The sequence below is a fragment of the Lygodium microphyllum genome, chromosome 25 (assembly GCF_053477565.2).
Source record: "Lygodium microphyllum isolate KBCC chromosome 25, Lygodium_microphyllum_v1.1.10, whole genome shotgun sequence".
In the NCBI taxonomy this organism is placed as follows: Eukaryota; Viridiplantae; Streptophyta; class Polypodiopsida; order Schizaeales; family Lygodiaceae; genus Lygodium; species Lygodium microphyllum.
Genome location: NC_141159.1, coordinates 70,912,180 through 70,929,129, shown reverse-complemented (window position 1 = coordinate 70,929,129; position 16,950 = coordinate 70,912,180). Strand labels below are relative to the sequence as shown.

General features: G+C 41.2%; 1 protein-coding gene across 2 annotated transcripts in view; it reads right to left on the bottom strand.

Annotated features, from left to right (window-relative positions):
• Positions 1-13,142: 13,142 nt before the first annotated feature.
• The window catches only part of LOC148014362 (uncharacterized), an 89,581-nt gene continuing 85,773 nt past the window's right edge, over positions 13,143-16,950 (bottom strand). For both annotated transcript variants that reach the window (XM_087666871.1, XM_087666872.1), the window contains exons 6-8: positions 14,514-14,587; positions 14,307-14,398; positions 13,143-14,210 (exon numbers count right to left, since the gene is read on the bottom strand). In XM_087666871.1, coding sequence (XP_087522997.1) covers positions 14,153-14,210; positions 14,307-14,398; positions 14,514-14,587 — 224 coding nt within the window. In that variant the 3' untranslated portion in view covers positions 13,143-14,152. The remainder of the gene's footprint in view (positions 14,211-14,306; positions 14,399-14,513; positions 14,588-16,950) is intronic.

The following is a 16,950-nucleotide window of genomic DNA, read 5'->3' as shown; positions in this document are numbered from 1 at the left end:
TGCTTATAACAACACATTGCATAGTTCCATTGGTAAGGCACTGTTTAAGATTGTGGAAGGGGGAACACAGTCCCACCCATTTTGCATACAAAGGATAAGATCTTTGAGGCCGAAAAGTATGTTGAGAGTATGAATGAAGCTTATGCTATAAAGCAAAAGAAAGTAGCTGATCGTCATTATAGAGCTTTGGCATTTGTGGAGGATGATTAGGTCTTATTATGATTTGAAAAGGAAAAGTTGAAGAAAATGAAGGGTAGACAGCGTATTTTCCCTAAACTTGGCATGAGTTATTGTGGGCCTTTCCAAGTGTTGTAAATGATTGATGAGGTAGCTTATAGGGGTTGAAGCTACTTGATCTTTGGAAGATTCACAATGCTTTTCATTTTTTGAGAATTGTACATCTGCTTAAAGATTTGCAAGCAAACTAACGATAGCCCCAAAACAATCTAGACCTTTATTATGCATGCTAGAACTTCTCAACCACAAGCAAAGAGAGAGAACAAGATTTTTATTAGGAGCTAGTGGCAGCCTGTTGGCTCAGAGGCCTTCCCTATTTCTTTCGTAAGTATTTTTCTATGATGATTTTTAGAAGCATTCAATTCATTAGCTCGAGACAAACTCGTAGGTGGACAAAAAATGGTGGCATCATGAGCATTCCGTATTTGGGCCTCCCTTCTCACCTACACAATATAAGCATCACCAAGTCAATTTTCAATGGATAGTAGTGTTTTCCAATTCATAGCAACAAACCTCATTGAACTAAGGTTATTACTTAATAATTAGATGACAAAAACGTGCTTCCAGTGTTTTGAAGAAAGCTAGTGTCATCATGAGAGCCTGTGCCATCACGTCAATTGTAGTAGTTAATGAGCAAAATACTAGCAGTTGACCATGCTTTAAAGTAAGCATATATTGCTAAGTAGGAGTCTTCTTAGAACTTACTTGGTGATGTTCATGAGGATAAGAGTGATGAGATGTAACAAAAGAGGTTGAGGAACTTGATGAAATCTTGATTCCTAAATAGATATTGGCACATAAGGAAACGAAGGCCAAGGGTAAAGTCTCCTGTCGATATTTGGTGAAGTTTCAAAACTATGCATTGCTTGATATAAAATGGATGGATGAGGATGATTTTGCAGAATCACCACATTTGTTACAACTTTACCTTGATGCTTTTTAGTTGGAGCCGTCAAGCTTAGTTAGCCTCAGCAAAGCACAAATTTGGAGCACTACATGATGCTCAAGAAGGGGGCGGTGCTTCTATTTCCTTAATGGAGATATCTCATGTATTTAGTGGAGATATGCTCATGTACTTCTATGATCAATCTACTAGGGACTTGTATTTCTACAATTATGCTTGGCTATTTACTAGTGTAGTGTGTATCATTTTGATAGCTGCGGATTTGTACATTTGTTATTGGATGTATATTAGTGTACTAACTACCATCTTGAGAAAAACATGCACATTTCTAGAACATGGAGTAACACTAGTGTGCTTAGTTACTTGGAGAAATGTATCGATAATTGTACATTAGTAGTATATGGAGTAATAACAATTGTATATTGAAAATACATGTAGTAATGACAATATGCTTGGTTACTGGAAAACATGCAGTAATAGTAGTATGGAAGGTTTATTAGAAAACATGAAGTTACAACAATATGTTGGTTTTTGGAAAACATGTATTGGTCATTTCCTATGCTATGTTGGATCCTAACTGTGTGAAATCAAGGTTGTTTGTGACGTTTCAAGAAGGGGGTTATGCCACCAGAATATGTGATATGAACTTAATGATTTACTAGAGTTTACAAAGATGTTTAATTACAATGATCCTTAATTCTGGTATCCCTAGGTCTTGGCATGGTGATCATTGTTCATGTAGTGAAGGATTTGACATTGGGCTCGTAGTTAACAAGTGTGTAGGCTATGTGGTATAAGAGCAAGGCAAAGTAACTAGGTGCAATGTGAAACTTTTATTAAATTGAAAGTTTGCACCTTAGAATTGAGTTACATTGAAAGTTTTGCCAAGTCAACAACTTAGCTAGGGCACTTGTTATTAAGTAGGCCGCCCTGAGCTAAAGGTTCATCCAGTGAGCAACCCACTTATGATTAACGAACAAGTCATTAATTAGCCCTCAATAAAAAATGAGATTAGATTAGCTACTCATTTGGAAAGCTTATCTTGGTTATTTAGGGTTCTGTCTCTACCATTTTGAGCAGCCCAAGTTTGGAGACAACAATTCTTCTCTTCTTTGCTACAAAAATTATAGGTTTTAGTCATGGAATATGAGTTGCAATATGGATGTAGTGTGGATAGTGAAAGGTGAGAAGGATCAAAGCTTGCACTCGAGAGCTATGGCGGGAGAGCAAGAGCAAGAAAGAGAGAGACAAGAAATGGAAACTCCAACAGTCACAATGTGTGACCGGGCCTTCCTTTATTCAAACTGTCACTAAAAGAATAAAGAATAGAGTGACAGTGACGGGCGGCCGCCACCTGCAGTGTGTAGTGGCGGTGACTGTTAGTATAGTAATACACTGGCAGCTAGGCGGAGGCGCCTTTACTCCTAACAACCTCCCACTTAAAGGTGAATCTGCCCTAGTGAGGAGTGAAAAGAAAAAGAAAAAATACAATACAACATGTACACATGTATAACAGGATGAGAAAAGACGTCATCTCATCCCACGCCCATCAATCTCCTAAGGAAGGCAAAGCCCTCTGTAGAGAGGCTTTTCGTGAGCAGATCTGCAGGATTCTGGTCAGTCGAGATCTTGACAAGATCAACAGACTTGTCCTCAACGACCCCACGTATGAAGTGATACCTCACCTCAATGTGTTTCGTATCCGCATGAAAGATCGGATTCTTGGCTAACTAAATAGCACTCATAGAATCCGAATGCAGAGTAGAGATAGCATCAATACCAAGGTTAGCAACCAAATGACCCAACCAAATGGCCTCCTTGCAAGCCTCAGTGGTTGCAATATACTCGTCTCTGTAGTAGAAAGGGCCCTACATTTCTGCACCCTGGACATCCAAGAAACAACACCTCTAGCATATGTGAATACATAGGACTTCCTACTATCTACATGTCCTGCATAATCAGAGTCAATGTACCCCACGACTCATGTATCCTGGCTGCCATAGCATATGTACATATCTGCAGTGCCCTTCAGGTACCTCATGATACCCTTCATGGCATCCCAATGCTTCTTACCAAGTGTAGCCATATAGCGTGCCACAACACCAACTGCAAAGGCAATATCTGGACGAGTGGCTATCATGGCATACATAAGACAGCCCACTACGGATGCATAGGGAATCTTGGCCATCTCGGCCCTCTGCTCATCTGTCTGCGGACAATCAGCCTGTGATACCTTCACATAAGAAGGCAATGGATAACCAATAGGCTTTACGTCCTGCATGCGGAAGCACTCAAGGACTTTATGAATGTACTCCCTCTGTGACAAGTAGAGGAGTCCCTGATGCTTGTCGCGTCTAATGCGCATACCAAGTATGTGAGCGGCCTGTCCCAAATCTTTCATCTCAAAGATCTTCTTGAACTGAGCCTTAAGAGCATCTAGCTCATCATGAGCTTTCCCGGCTATCAGCATATCATCCACATAGAGGACCAAAATCAATAAAGAACCATCATGGGCTTTCTTCTGTAAAGATACGATTCCATAGCACTCCTGCTGTAGCCGTGTGACTGCATAAAGGCATCAAACTTATGATACTACTCCCTAGGTGCCTGTTCAAGCCATAAAGACTTTTCTTCAATTTGCACACTAGGTGCTCCTTGCCAGGTTCTGTAAAGCCTTAGGCTGCTCCATATAAATCTCATCATGCAAGTCCCCATGTAAGAAAGCCGTCTTGATATCCATCTGGTATAAATCCAAGTCAAGCTGAGCAACCAAAGCCAAGACTAAGCGCAGGGTGGTCATCTTAACCACAGAAGAAAAGACCTCATCAAAGTCCACACCATGCTCCTGCTTAAAACCATTTACTACCAATCTAGCCTTGTATGCCAGCTTGGGGTGTCCAAGGGTACTTTTCAGCTTGTACACCCACTTGCATGGCAAAGCCTTCTTGCCCATAGGCAAGGAAACCAAATCCCAAGTGTCATTCTTATGCAAGGAGTTTATCTCAGACTGCATAGCCCTCTCCCAGGAGTGTCTGTCACCCCTTCGCATAGCCTCATCATAAGTGAACGGCTCTCCTGTATCTATAACCAATACATAATGCATCGAGGGTTGAAATCTATCAGGTGGATGTCTATCTCTAGTAGACCGTCTCACGGCTCTGCTGCCTGTCCAACACCTTGACCATGGGCATCTGCTATAGTTGTAGGTTGTCCAATTGGTTATGTAGGAGCTCTCGGCTCCTCCTGAAATATGACCCTGCGAATCTCAACAACTCTCTCAGGCTGCCTATGCATCTTGTCTTCATGGAATACTACATCATGACTGTGGATGACTTTCCGTACGTGCGGATCCCAGAGATGGTAACCCATCTCGTCTGCATCCCCATAACCAAGGAAACATCTGCCACTCTTAGGATCCATCTTACTTTTCTTGTCCTTGGGCACATGGCAAAATGCCTCACATCCAAAGACACGGAGATGCGCATAAGAGGGAGGTTTTCCAATCCATACCTCCTCGGCAACCTGAAAATCCAAACCACTAGAAGGTGGTTTGTTTATGATATGCACAACTGTACTAACTGCCTCAGCCCAAAAGCTCTGTGGTAGGCTTGCGTGGCTAAGCATACTACGTACACACTCCTGGATGGTTCTATTCATTTGCTCAGCCAAACCATTCTTGGGGGGGGGGGGGTGTAGGGGGTTGGTCAACTGATGCTTAATACCCCTCTCATCATATAATTGCTCAAAAGTATGTGAGACATACTCACCCCCATTATTTGTCCTTAGGCATTTTAGCCTATACCCAGACTGGTTCTCAAACAATGCAAGCCATCTCTGAAACACATCCAAGACATCGGATTTCAGCTTAATGGGATAAGCCCAAACTTTCCGTGAAAAATCATCTATGAAAGTAACAAAATACTTGGCACCACCCATAGACTGACAAGGCATGGGCCCACAGACATCCGAATATACCAATGCCAAGGGCTCACTCATGCGTGGCCTACTAGACCTTTTTATGCATAGACCTAGTCTGCTTGTCATAAAGACAATGCTCACATGAATCAAAACATGCATAATCAAGGGGCGGTAAGTACTGCAAACCAAAAAGCATTTTCATTCCCTTCAAAGACATATGGCCCAAACGGGCATGCCAAAGAGATACATGTGGGATAGAACCCACAGACAACATGATCAAGGGAAGAAGTGGACACAATCAAGGGATAGAGGCTGCTAGCCTTGGCACCTCTCACAATCACAAGTTTGCCACGAGTGATCTTCCATGCAGAGTCTCCAAAAGATACATGATAACTTGCGTCATCAAGCTGTCCAGCTGACATGAGACTACGTGTCAAAGTAGGTACATGACGTACATCCTGCATAACAAAACTGTTGCCAGAAGGAAACTGCAGCCTAATATCACCAATGCCCACAATATCAAGAGAGCTGTCATCACCCAAACGCACAGAACCCGAAACAGTACGATATGAATGAAAACACTCTCGGCAAGTTGTCACATGAAAGGACGCACCTGAGTCCAAGAGCCAACACTGTGCATACATAGAGTGTATCTCTGTCATCTGCGAAGCACTAGAAGAAGCTGCAAGGATATAATCATCATCAACATCCTCAGGCTGCATAACATTAATCTCTTCAATTTTAACACTGGACTTTGCAGGCACTATGCTACGATCAGAAGACTTATCCTGCACTTTGTCTTTCCCCTTAACTTTGCGCCTTTCATTGCGCAGTTCATGGCATTGTGGCCTAATATGGTCCTTTTTCCCACAATGGTGACAAGTAACATCTGCATTCCTGCCACGGGATTTGCTACGTGACTTCCCACGAGACTTGGACCGAGATTTCTGAGAATATCGTCCACGGCCACTGCCACTGCTATGCTTTCCATATCCATCATTCCTGCCTCTAACTGTCATAGCATGTGACACACGAGAGGCATCCAAATTCTTACGGTTAACCTCTTTCTGCAGAAGAGCACTCTCAACATCAGATAATTTCAAGGTAGCAGTAGAGGCACATAATGTAGTGCAGAATGCATCCCATGACTCATTAAGAGTACCAAGCAAGAAAAGAGGAGTGACATCCTCTACAAAAGTGATGTCTTGCGAAGTCAAGTTCTTGAGTATAGCATGGAATTGGCTCAAGTGAGCAAACATAGTCACATTCTCTTTCATGCGCAGATCCATAAGCTGCTTTAGCCAATACATCTGACTCACTGGACTTTTCTTGTCATAGAGATTCTTGATTTTATTCCACAACTACCATGCACTCTGTTCTTCCTCAAAGACATTGTAATGAACCTGTTCTGTGAGAGATAATACAATAGTAGACTTGCATAACTCATCAAGATCAAGCCATTCCTTATCTGGCATAGTTGTAGGCGGATGCCCGCTCAACCGATTTCTATACCAACACCTGCCAAATCTGGCTCTTCCAATAAGAGTAATTCGTACCATCAAGCTTAGTGATGTTGAAAATAGCATGATCAGTGGACGAACTCGCCATAATGCAGGCTGGAAGACTATAGACAGTTCAAAACTGCTTGCTGTTTATTGCAGAAAATGACAAAAAAAAATCACCAAAATCGAGAGAAAATGGCGAGAAAAGTGTAACCAAAGCTGCTGCCCACCAAGTACTAGTGAAAGCACATCATTTCAGAATATTTCAGCATGAAAAATCCATGTCAGTCCATACATATATGCTTGTTGTAATAAATTACAGATTTCAGCACTGAGAGCTAACAGTCCCAAAATCGGATCCCAAGTCAATCAGATATTGCCAAGACCAAAGCCGGCATCATGCAGACACATCACTCCTTGGCTTCCCGAGCACCTTCCTGGTCCCTTTGGGCACCCTCAAGGCATTCACACAGAGGTATTGCTTCACTCTTTACAGGGTTTATCTCAGTTTTCAGCCCTCTTGAAATAGGGTAGCCATTACACTCCCAGCTCTCATTTCATATGTGGGCTACTCTCCCCTTTTGCTGGAGCTTGTTTGAGGCCTTCCTTGGCTTTAACCGGACCCCTCCGAAGCTTGGCCACCATTTTTTGCAGCCCCAGGACCAACATTTACAGTTGGCGCAATCACACAGCCCTCCCATATGTGTCTTTAGCATTGACAGTCACAATAGTAGCTCTCCCCCTCCATTGGCACTTGGAAAGGCTCCATTTCGGGCATATGAACATGCTTTGATGCTTGGTTTGTTTTGATGGTTGATGTGTTGGCGTAGCATTTGACTAATTTAACACTGTTTTGGGATTGTCATAACAATCCACAGGCAGTTTATGACAGTGTTACACTGACGTTTGATGCTACAACTTGTTTGGCATTGTCATTTGATGTCCGGTTGGTCCCGTTTGATGCTCGGATGTTAGGGAAATGTATGCCTATTGTTTGGCAACCATTTGGAGCTGATTTTGGTGCTGAAATTCTCAGTTTTGAACAGTAAATCACTGCTGTACATAGTTGGGCTGAAGTCATTTTACTAATGTATGCTTATACCTATGCTTTTCGGGCTATGTTTCGAGCATATATGGTGATGTATTGACACTTGGGGCTCGACATAGAGCTTGGTTTTGATTTGGGATCGTTGGTTGAGCTTGAGCTCGCTTTGCAAAGCATTTGGATGCTCCGTCTTGGATGTACTTATGGCATGTATGTTGCTTATGTCTGACCGGTCTTGACATGCTTAGCCTATGCCATTACTACATGCTAGTTATATTGTTTGGAGCCTATTGCTACTGGAGCTTACTTGAGCTATTTATTGGCTTGCCAGAGTTGTATCTTGGGATGTACTTGATGTCTTACATGCTTATGGATGCTACATACGGATGCTCTACTGCCTACATCTCCGGGATGTACCATTGATGGTTGATCTTGGACACTTGTCATTGGTGCTTGTACATGCTTTGTTCGAGCTTTGTTGCTTGATATTTACGGCTTTTGTGCCAGTGGGAGCGTCTTTGGATGCTTGACAGCCATTGAGCAGGTGGTCTATGCTCTTTGAGATTTTGAGACTATTTGGGATCTTTTACCCTTCAGGATGATGCATGGTTCATATGTCTTGGTTCCTCTGATGCTTATGAGCTAACTCTTTGCTTTGGGTCCCTCTCTTTGTGAGCTGACACATACTTGTGTCAAGTCTTGGTAGTGGCAGGAACACTTTGCCCCATTGACTGGGGGTGTGCCTACTCACTGGCAGATGTTTGTATGACATGTTTGGGTGTTGGATTCATGCTTATCGACTGTCATATAAGTCGAATATGGTTGCCAGGAAGAAGACCCAATGTGAACGGGGAGTCGATGGGAAGTTGAGAATGCCACGAACCAAGCTCAAGAGTCGGGAAGCCGAGCTCTGATACCAGTTGAAAGGTGAGAAGGATTGAAGCTTGCACTTGAGAGCTATGGCGGGAGAGCAAGAGCAAGAAAGAGAGAGACAAGAAATGGGAACTCCAACAGTCACAACGTGTGACCGGGCCTTTCTTCATTCAAACTGTCACTAAAAGAATAAAGAATAAAGTGACGGTGACGGGCACCCGCCACCTATAGTGTGCAGTGGTGGTGACTGTCAGTGTAGTAATACATAGGCGGCTAGGCGGAGGAGCCTTTACCCCCAACAACTCGAGAGCTATGGCAGGAGAGCAAGAGCAAGAAAGAGAGAGACAAGAAATGGGAACTCCAACAATCACAATATGTGACCGGGCCTTTATTCAAATTGTCACTAAAAGAATAAAGAATAAAGTAACGGTGACGGGTGCCCACCACTTGCAGTGTGCAGTGGTGGTGACTGTCAGTGTAGTAATACACGGGCAGCTAGGCGGAGGCGCATTTACCCCCAACAGATAGCCGATTTTCTCCTCCTAGCATGGGGATTCAATTAGGCAGCCTTGTAACTCCATATATAGCAAGGTATGTTGTTATTTTTGAAGTAAATATCAGAAAAATAAGTTACTACTGCTATACATGCTGATATTCTCTCTTATTCTACGATCTCAAGCCTATTGCTCTTTCTTGACAAGTTTGTCCTAAAGAAAGCAATGTCCTTATAGTTTCATCACAAGAAATCCCTCTATTTGTGAGAGGAACAACATGGGATTGCATGGGAACTATGTAGAACAATTGTCTAAGCAGATAGGTTGTAATGTTTAGAGTTTGGAAGGCAAAAGTGTTCATTTGCATTTTTGAACAGTCCATAGTTAGTTGAAGTCCAACATTGAAGGTGACAAGGTAATTGTGTAATTGAAGATAACAAGGTAATTGTGTATCCATGGATCACTTGTGTTGTGAGAAATCGCTAAAATATAGCCATTCGTAACCAATTTTGAGTATATGTCAGTAATCTAAAGAAATACTGAAAGGAGCACCAAGATTTGGGGTCAATAGCTATAGGAGCACTCTAGCTCCAATTGTGTATATATTTTTCTTGCTATTAGATTTATTGTTAAGTTTAATTAAGTGTTTACTAAACGTGGTCTATTGTACTTTAGGGTTCCGAAGGCCGATTTCAAGAATCTTTCCAATTCAATGCAATCAATGAAGAATTATGCAAATAAAAACTCAATTTTTGAGATTGTAATTCAATGATAGCCCACAATAATTCAACACTTGAGAATCCAACTCAAGCCACTAGTCATAAAATATTCAAACTCTACCCTTGTCAATCTTACCCATCAACACATGATCATGGAGATGATCAAGGAAGCAAGCCTTGGATTGCTTCAAGCAACCGTGATGATGACTGCATAAATCAATTCATGTAATCATGGATGTGCTTGTACTATATAATCATGGATCTAAGTGGAAGATAATCAATCATTGAGATCCCAATATCATGCTGTCATGGAGATGCGCCAATGTTTTCGTTGTGGATACAAATCACGTGGCTAGTTGTGGATATAAATCATGTGGCCAATGGTGGAGATTGTTTGTTGGCAATCATGGAGAGAACGATTTTGGAAGTCATACAGAAGGTAGATGTTGACAGTTGTCTATATGCTCCTACATATTGAGCCATGGAGATGTGGGTGACTTGGATGTGAGAAGAAGATTATGGTGATGGTGGAGAGGTGGGAGAAGATTGAGGCATGGAAACCCTAATTCAAAGCATGTGGATCACCAAACATGATGTCCATGTTGATTGAAATCAAGATAGTGTATGGAAACTTACTTCAAAGCTCATGCACAGTGATGAGATCATAGAGATCAACCATGGAGATCTAACTCATCATACAATGATGAGTTCATGGAGATCAACCACGGAGATCTAATTCACCATGTAATCATTGAAAGGTTTATTTGCATGTGGTAAAGCATATGATTTTAAGAGAGCAAGCAAGGTCTCTGAGTTGCGCTCAGTGTGTTTTTGGGTGTCTATACAATTGCATGGATAAATCTACTCTACTCTACTCTACTTTCTTTACTTTTCGTTCCATCAATCCATTGCCTTTTGATTTGGCCTCTTTTCTACTAGCATAATCTATGTTAGAGTATGCAAATTGTGTAAGTGGGAGAGTGGTTCCTTACCATTTAAGATTTCTATGAGCTGATTCCAATGAGCATAGGGTACATTAGAGCTGATTTAGGAGGAGATATTGGGGTTGATTTAGGCTAGCAAAAAGGCATGAGATTTTGCAAAAATCTGAGGTTAACTATGTCCAATGGAAGGTTTGTAGTTGGGGCTGGGGAATAGGGCTCCTTTTCAAGGGCCTCAATGCCACCTATTTTCAATTGAGAATATGAGCAACCTCAAGAGAGTTGATTCCATCTATATCCCAACAATGGAATCAAATTGTCAATCTTTGTGCACTACAGTGGGGAATTGATGGAGCTCATTATTTCAAGAATTTCAACTCTCATAACTCAAGCTACCTCTCACATAGTCAACCCATACTGTAGCTTCAAGCTCCTATACCTCATCCATTCCATTCCAATGAAATAAAAGAAAACCATATATATATATATATCTCTCTCTCTCAACCTCTTATGTTCTCAAGCTATGGAATCAAGAAGGGAAGAAAGGAGGAAGCAAGGGAAGAAGATATAGCTTCTCTCTCACTATTCATTCACTCTCTGTAACTCTCTCACTCAACTCTTACACACAAAATCTTTGTCCCTCACACACACACACACAAAAGTTATGCAGGTTTTAATCATGTAGAAGAGAAGAAAGAGAAAACGAGGCTCAAAAGATCACATACAAAATGATAGCTACTATTCATTATTTTACACATTATGTACGTATATTTTGGGACTTGAGAGTGGCTAGTCTTAGCCCACTTACTCTTGTAAGATATCATCCTCTCTTTTAAATCACTTTTGCTTGCGATTTACCATTGCACTTTGGCTTGTAGTTTACTCACACTGGATTGTGGATACAATTGTCTTGGTAAAATAAATAGGCTTCATGCTGCCTCTACAATAGTTGCAAATCTTCTAATTTTACCTTCAAAAATATTACAAGTTGCATAAGAGTAAGCATGGCTCTCACTTTTTAGAAGGCATTAAAAATCCATATATGTGGGCAATGATCTAGAAAAACATGATTATTCTGCATAATGGACTTATGGTGCTTGAGATAAATACAATGAAAATTTGAAAATTTACACTATCCTTTTCTAATACTTCTAGCATCAATTGCTCTTTGATTGGCCCTTGTTGACTTCTTAATGTCCAGCTTTGAACGACTTTTTTCTTGCATTCATCCTTATTTTGCAATGTCATCATTTGGGGTTAACATAAAGATCAAGATAGCCTATCCCAATAGTCCAATTTGGCAAGTCACAATGAATTTTTAGTTACATGACATTGCAACAAGAAGAATGGATGTTGCATCTTAAGTGGCATGAATAAGTATGTTTATTTCTATTTCCACTCTTCCTTGGTGGTGGTTTACTATTTACATCAATGTTGTGCTTTTACATTGTTGGTTTGCATGGCCTTGGTTGAAACATTTTTTGTTATTAATGTTGTTAACTCAAGGTTGACCATGGCAAACATGGAATGCACTATTTGACATAAAACTTACATGTTCCAACAATTTTCCTTCTCTAAAAAAGAGACTTGTTTTCTTGGCCAATTAATGTATAAGGTAAATTCCATGTGCATCTATTTTTGTTCTATACATTGACAAGCCATGCATTACTAATAAACTTATTTTGGATATTTTAAAGGATTATTTTCATGCAACCGTGATGAAAAATCTTTATGTGCTTGCATATAGAAGAGCCATTAGACATAGAGGATGGCAAGAAGCTAGAGAAGTCCATGGAGGAGGGGTGGAAATACCTTTGAACAAACAAGGCACATACATTGGCCGACATTGCCAACCCTACAAATGGATGGATTTTTGTATATTGTTCAAGGTTGATTGGGCTACTAATAAACAAGTCGAAGGATAAGCTATGATTCATTGCTCGCTCCAAGTTAAGTCCAATAAGGTAGTATCATATTATAAACAAATATTGTGCCATCTTGGAAGTATAACCTCATTAACATTGTGTCTCACCTATAAGTCATGCTGAACTATTTGAACCCAAAAAAAAAGAAACTCCAACTATTTGTATTGCCATCTATTATTTATGAGGATGCAAATGCCAACATCCAATATTTGTTTCCACCAATACATAAAGAAACACAATGGCAAGTTTTGAAAAGAAAGAAAGCAATTGTAAAAAACATAAAGAAGGGAGGGGCATTCTCTAACCATTGGATGCCTTTTGCAAGGAAGCTAGGCACATGCACTTCACAAAGCATACAAGAAACTAGAGTGTCCCATAAAGAATCTAGAAAGGCCCAAGAAGTAACTAAGCTTTAGCCATGAGTCTAGCTTCCTTGCATGTCATTTATTGGTTCTCCTTAATGACATGCTCCACATTGGCAACTTGCCTAAATAGATGCATATTATGTGGAGATGAGGTCCAAGAAATGTAAATATCTATTTAATGCAAAAGACTTGAGAGGGGCAAGGGTCGTTCTTGGGCATGAAGAGAGAGAATATAGATATTGAGGACAAATGCAGTTGCTTGTTCTTGGGCATGAAGAGAGAATATAGATATTGAGTACAAATGCACTTGCTCTAAGTCATAGCATAAAGGGAAAACATTCTCGAAGAATCGTACAAGTGATGGATTGACAAGGGTGGCACAAGTGACTGCTATTGCAGGTTGGGTGTCTTCTCTCCTTGAATCTGTTTTGATTAATGGGCTTGTTTGTAGCAGCAACCATGGTTAATTTGCTGGCTTTGAAGAAATGTATTTTCAGATCTCCCAACATCATTGATCCCTGTAAGGCTAGAGAATTTGTGTGTAGTCCCTTAGTGAAACATGTACTCCATTAGGGCCTTCTTTTGGACTTTAAAGAAAAGAATTGATACAATTAATAAATCCCCTAATGTTCACCATGATCAAGTAATCATCTCTTCTTTGGAAGTCTCATGGCAATGTGTGGATGCTGTGCATCATACAAAAGCTCACCATTTTTACCCCAAAGTTTGCCAAAAAGGCACCCTCCAAAGTTGGAACGTGATGAGAGTATATCCACAAGATCAATGTGTGATGCATTAAACATAGAACCAGAGACCATGATCGTTCAGGTTTGAAGGTAATTGTATGTTCTCTTTGCTACTTGAGTATCATGTATGAAGTTCCACAAGTAATGGCCACTTTGTGGACAAGTATTGTCAATGAAGCTTTACTTTGTCCAGAGCTCTGACCTGAGAAAATTCTAGCTCTGAATCAATCCTGAGAAACTGTCATCCCGTCTTCTGAAATTCTCTATAAATATACTTCTTGATGGAGGAATGCTGACCTTTGGCTGCTCAATACCTAAAGAAGACAGTGGAACTATACCACCAATATTAAAACAAGAGCCTGGAATCAAGGCCTAAGAAGTACACACAGCTATACTACGCCATCACAACTGTTACACAGCCCTCAGCGTGAAACTTGAGTTTTGGGAGCCCCCAAGACAAAAAACCTCACGTCTTTCTGGCTTCTAATGCGGTTTTGGTTTCTGTATTCTCCTCATTTTCATGATGTTCTTTTTCAGCTCTCTGCAGCACATGCATGTATGTCAGGATCTTAAATGACATCGTTCACAGAACAGAGCTGATACAAACTCTGTCATGCATGGCCAAACCAACAGTTACCTTTTGTGAGCATAAATTCCTCCATAGAACAACAGCAACAGCAAAGAGATAAAAAACGTTAATGCTATGTACAAAGCTGCCTCTCCAGATCTCTGTAATAGCAAACATGAAGTGTTAGAGCAATTCGAAACTTTTATTTAAAAGATACCCCATGTTTGGAATTTTTATTGTGTTATATTCATTCGCACAAATACAAGTAGAACTTACCCCTTTTCCTCGGTTGAATGGCTTTACACCTTTCTTGCAACTATGGGCATCACAAAACTGTCGCAAGAAAAAATCTGCACCAATGTATGACATTGTTTAGATTAATTGAGGAAACACTTATTTGAACAGAAACCTTACAATGCACCAACTGAGTACAAACACGGTTCCACATCCTTTTAGTCCCTCTTGTAGGTAGGTGGACAACTGCTAGGTTAGGCTACCGAATGGGATTTGCACTTACGTTCTCAGCATTGGTTTTTGGCATATAAGTGAGCAGATTGCGCATGGTTGCTACTTGGGAAGGTGTCTCATCCACACACGCACACACACACACACTCTCTCTCTCTCTCTCTCTCTCTCTCTCTCTCTCTCTCCTACATTCCATTTCCTGATCAGCCCCTGTATCTGCTGTTCCATTTTCTGATCAGCCCGTGTATCTGCTTCAGCATCACAGCACTCCAACATGGTATCAAAGCTATAGCAAGCTGCTGCAAAGGTGGACAGACCCGAAGGAATTTCAGCATGCAAAAGGAGCAGTGTTTCAGCGTATGAGTGCCAGCAGGAGGGCTGCACAGAGCCGACTGCTGAAGTGGGCTGGAGACCACGTCAATGAGAGTAGAAGTGATACATTTTTGGACCTAGAGGGCATCATCGACCTGTGCTTTGTTACAAGGAAGCTTGCGGACCTGATCTCTTGAAGATTTTGGCAAAATAAGTGCTGAAGAAGCTGTGCTTTTAGCAAACAAAGGCATATTTTGAGTTCATTGCCTCTTGCAATGAAAAAGACCCAGTGAGATTGAGCAGAGGAAGTCCTAGCCGGTTGTGTGGAATCAAAGGGGGGACATTTGTGAGGAGCTGCATTCTCTAGGCAAGAGGAGGATGTTTATAGAGATGGACATGGATTTCTAGGTCTTAATGGACCATAAGGTCCCCATTCTATGTACACTTCCTCAGGACCAAAAGCTAGCTGGAGACAACTTCAACATCTAGAAGGTGATGATGAAGGCCATTCTAGAGTGTTATGATCTTGAGAACATGGTGTTTGACCATCCCATGTTCAAGGTACCCAACTCTCTTTCTACATCTGAGAAAACTGATTTGGAGATGGCATATGCGCATTGGGAGAAACTGAATGCTCGCATCTGTTCCTTCATGTTTCTCTCATGAATACTGACTGACAGTCATTGCTCATGTCAATTGAATAATAGGTGCTGAACAGATATGGATGCACTTGGTGCAGCTATACAACCAGATGATGCCCATGATGTGTGTGCCCTTGGAGGTGCAGATGCAAACTTTGGGACTAAGCAAGTCTAAATTGATGAAAGATCACATCAACAAGCTGCAAAAGCTATGAGGAGATTCTCTAGGTACTAAAGGTGTTCTCTCTCAAAGATATGGCTGTGAATTTGCATGCACAGCAACCCTCTCGATCCAGTGGGTTTACTCTTCTTTTATGACCTTCAAGAGGGTTGACAAGGGGCATTTGAAGGCTTTGATAGGCCAAAATGCAAACAGAAAGAAGGAGAAGGACAACAAATCCAAGCAAGACTCTACTTGCCACAAATGTGACGATAGGTCATTCCAAGAAGAATTGGTTGGCCAAGGATAAGGAGCAAGACCAGGATATGTCCAAGAAGGATTTTGAGTCATTAGGAGCAACAATTGCTCCATCTTCATTTGTGTTTCTACATTTGGAGGTGTTGGGGTTATCACCCTCCAAGGATTGGGCACTGATGGTTTCCTTAGCTTGGAAGATCGTGGATAGAGGAGCTTCTTACAAGATGGCTCAATAAAAGAAAGGGATTTTGCACCTATGTCAATGCAAGGGAATGTTTTTGTTGGGGAAAATTTGTCAATTCCCATTCATGGCCTTAGAGAGATACAAATCCTTCCAAATAGATATGGCGGTGCTTTCACATCAAAGCTGTTGTTTGCCCAATCTTGGCTTCCACCTGTTGTCGATGAGCAAGATTTTCAGCTAGGGTATGCTAGTGGAATTTGATGCTAACTCTTTTAGGATCTGAGATGGGTCTGCTAGTGGAATTTGATGCTGATTCTTTTAGGATCCGAGATAGCTAGACACGTGCAATGGTATGTCAAGACTGTGAAAAGCATGGTGTCTACAATTGAAAAATGCAACAACACTCTCAAATAGTCTCATTTTTTCTCATTCTTAGACCAAGTTGTAGCATGTTCAATTTGGTCACCTTAACCATCAATAACTTCAGAAGATAGCTTGTGACAAGATGGTTTGTAGCTTACCAAAGGTTGGGGTCAACCAAACACCCTAAGGGAAGTTGCAGCGAGGTTTCATATTCAGTAAGGCTCTCAAAGGGCCAAAGGTCCATTGGAGTGGGCCCATGCAATAGGAGTCCGTAAAAGGGAGCATGTATTTTATGCTCATACTTGAGCCATGACTCATTCGGACTGGATC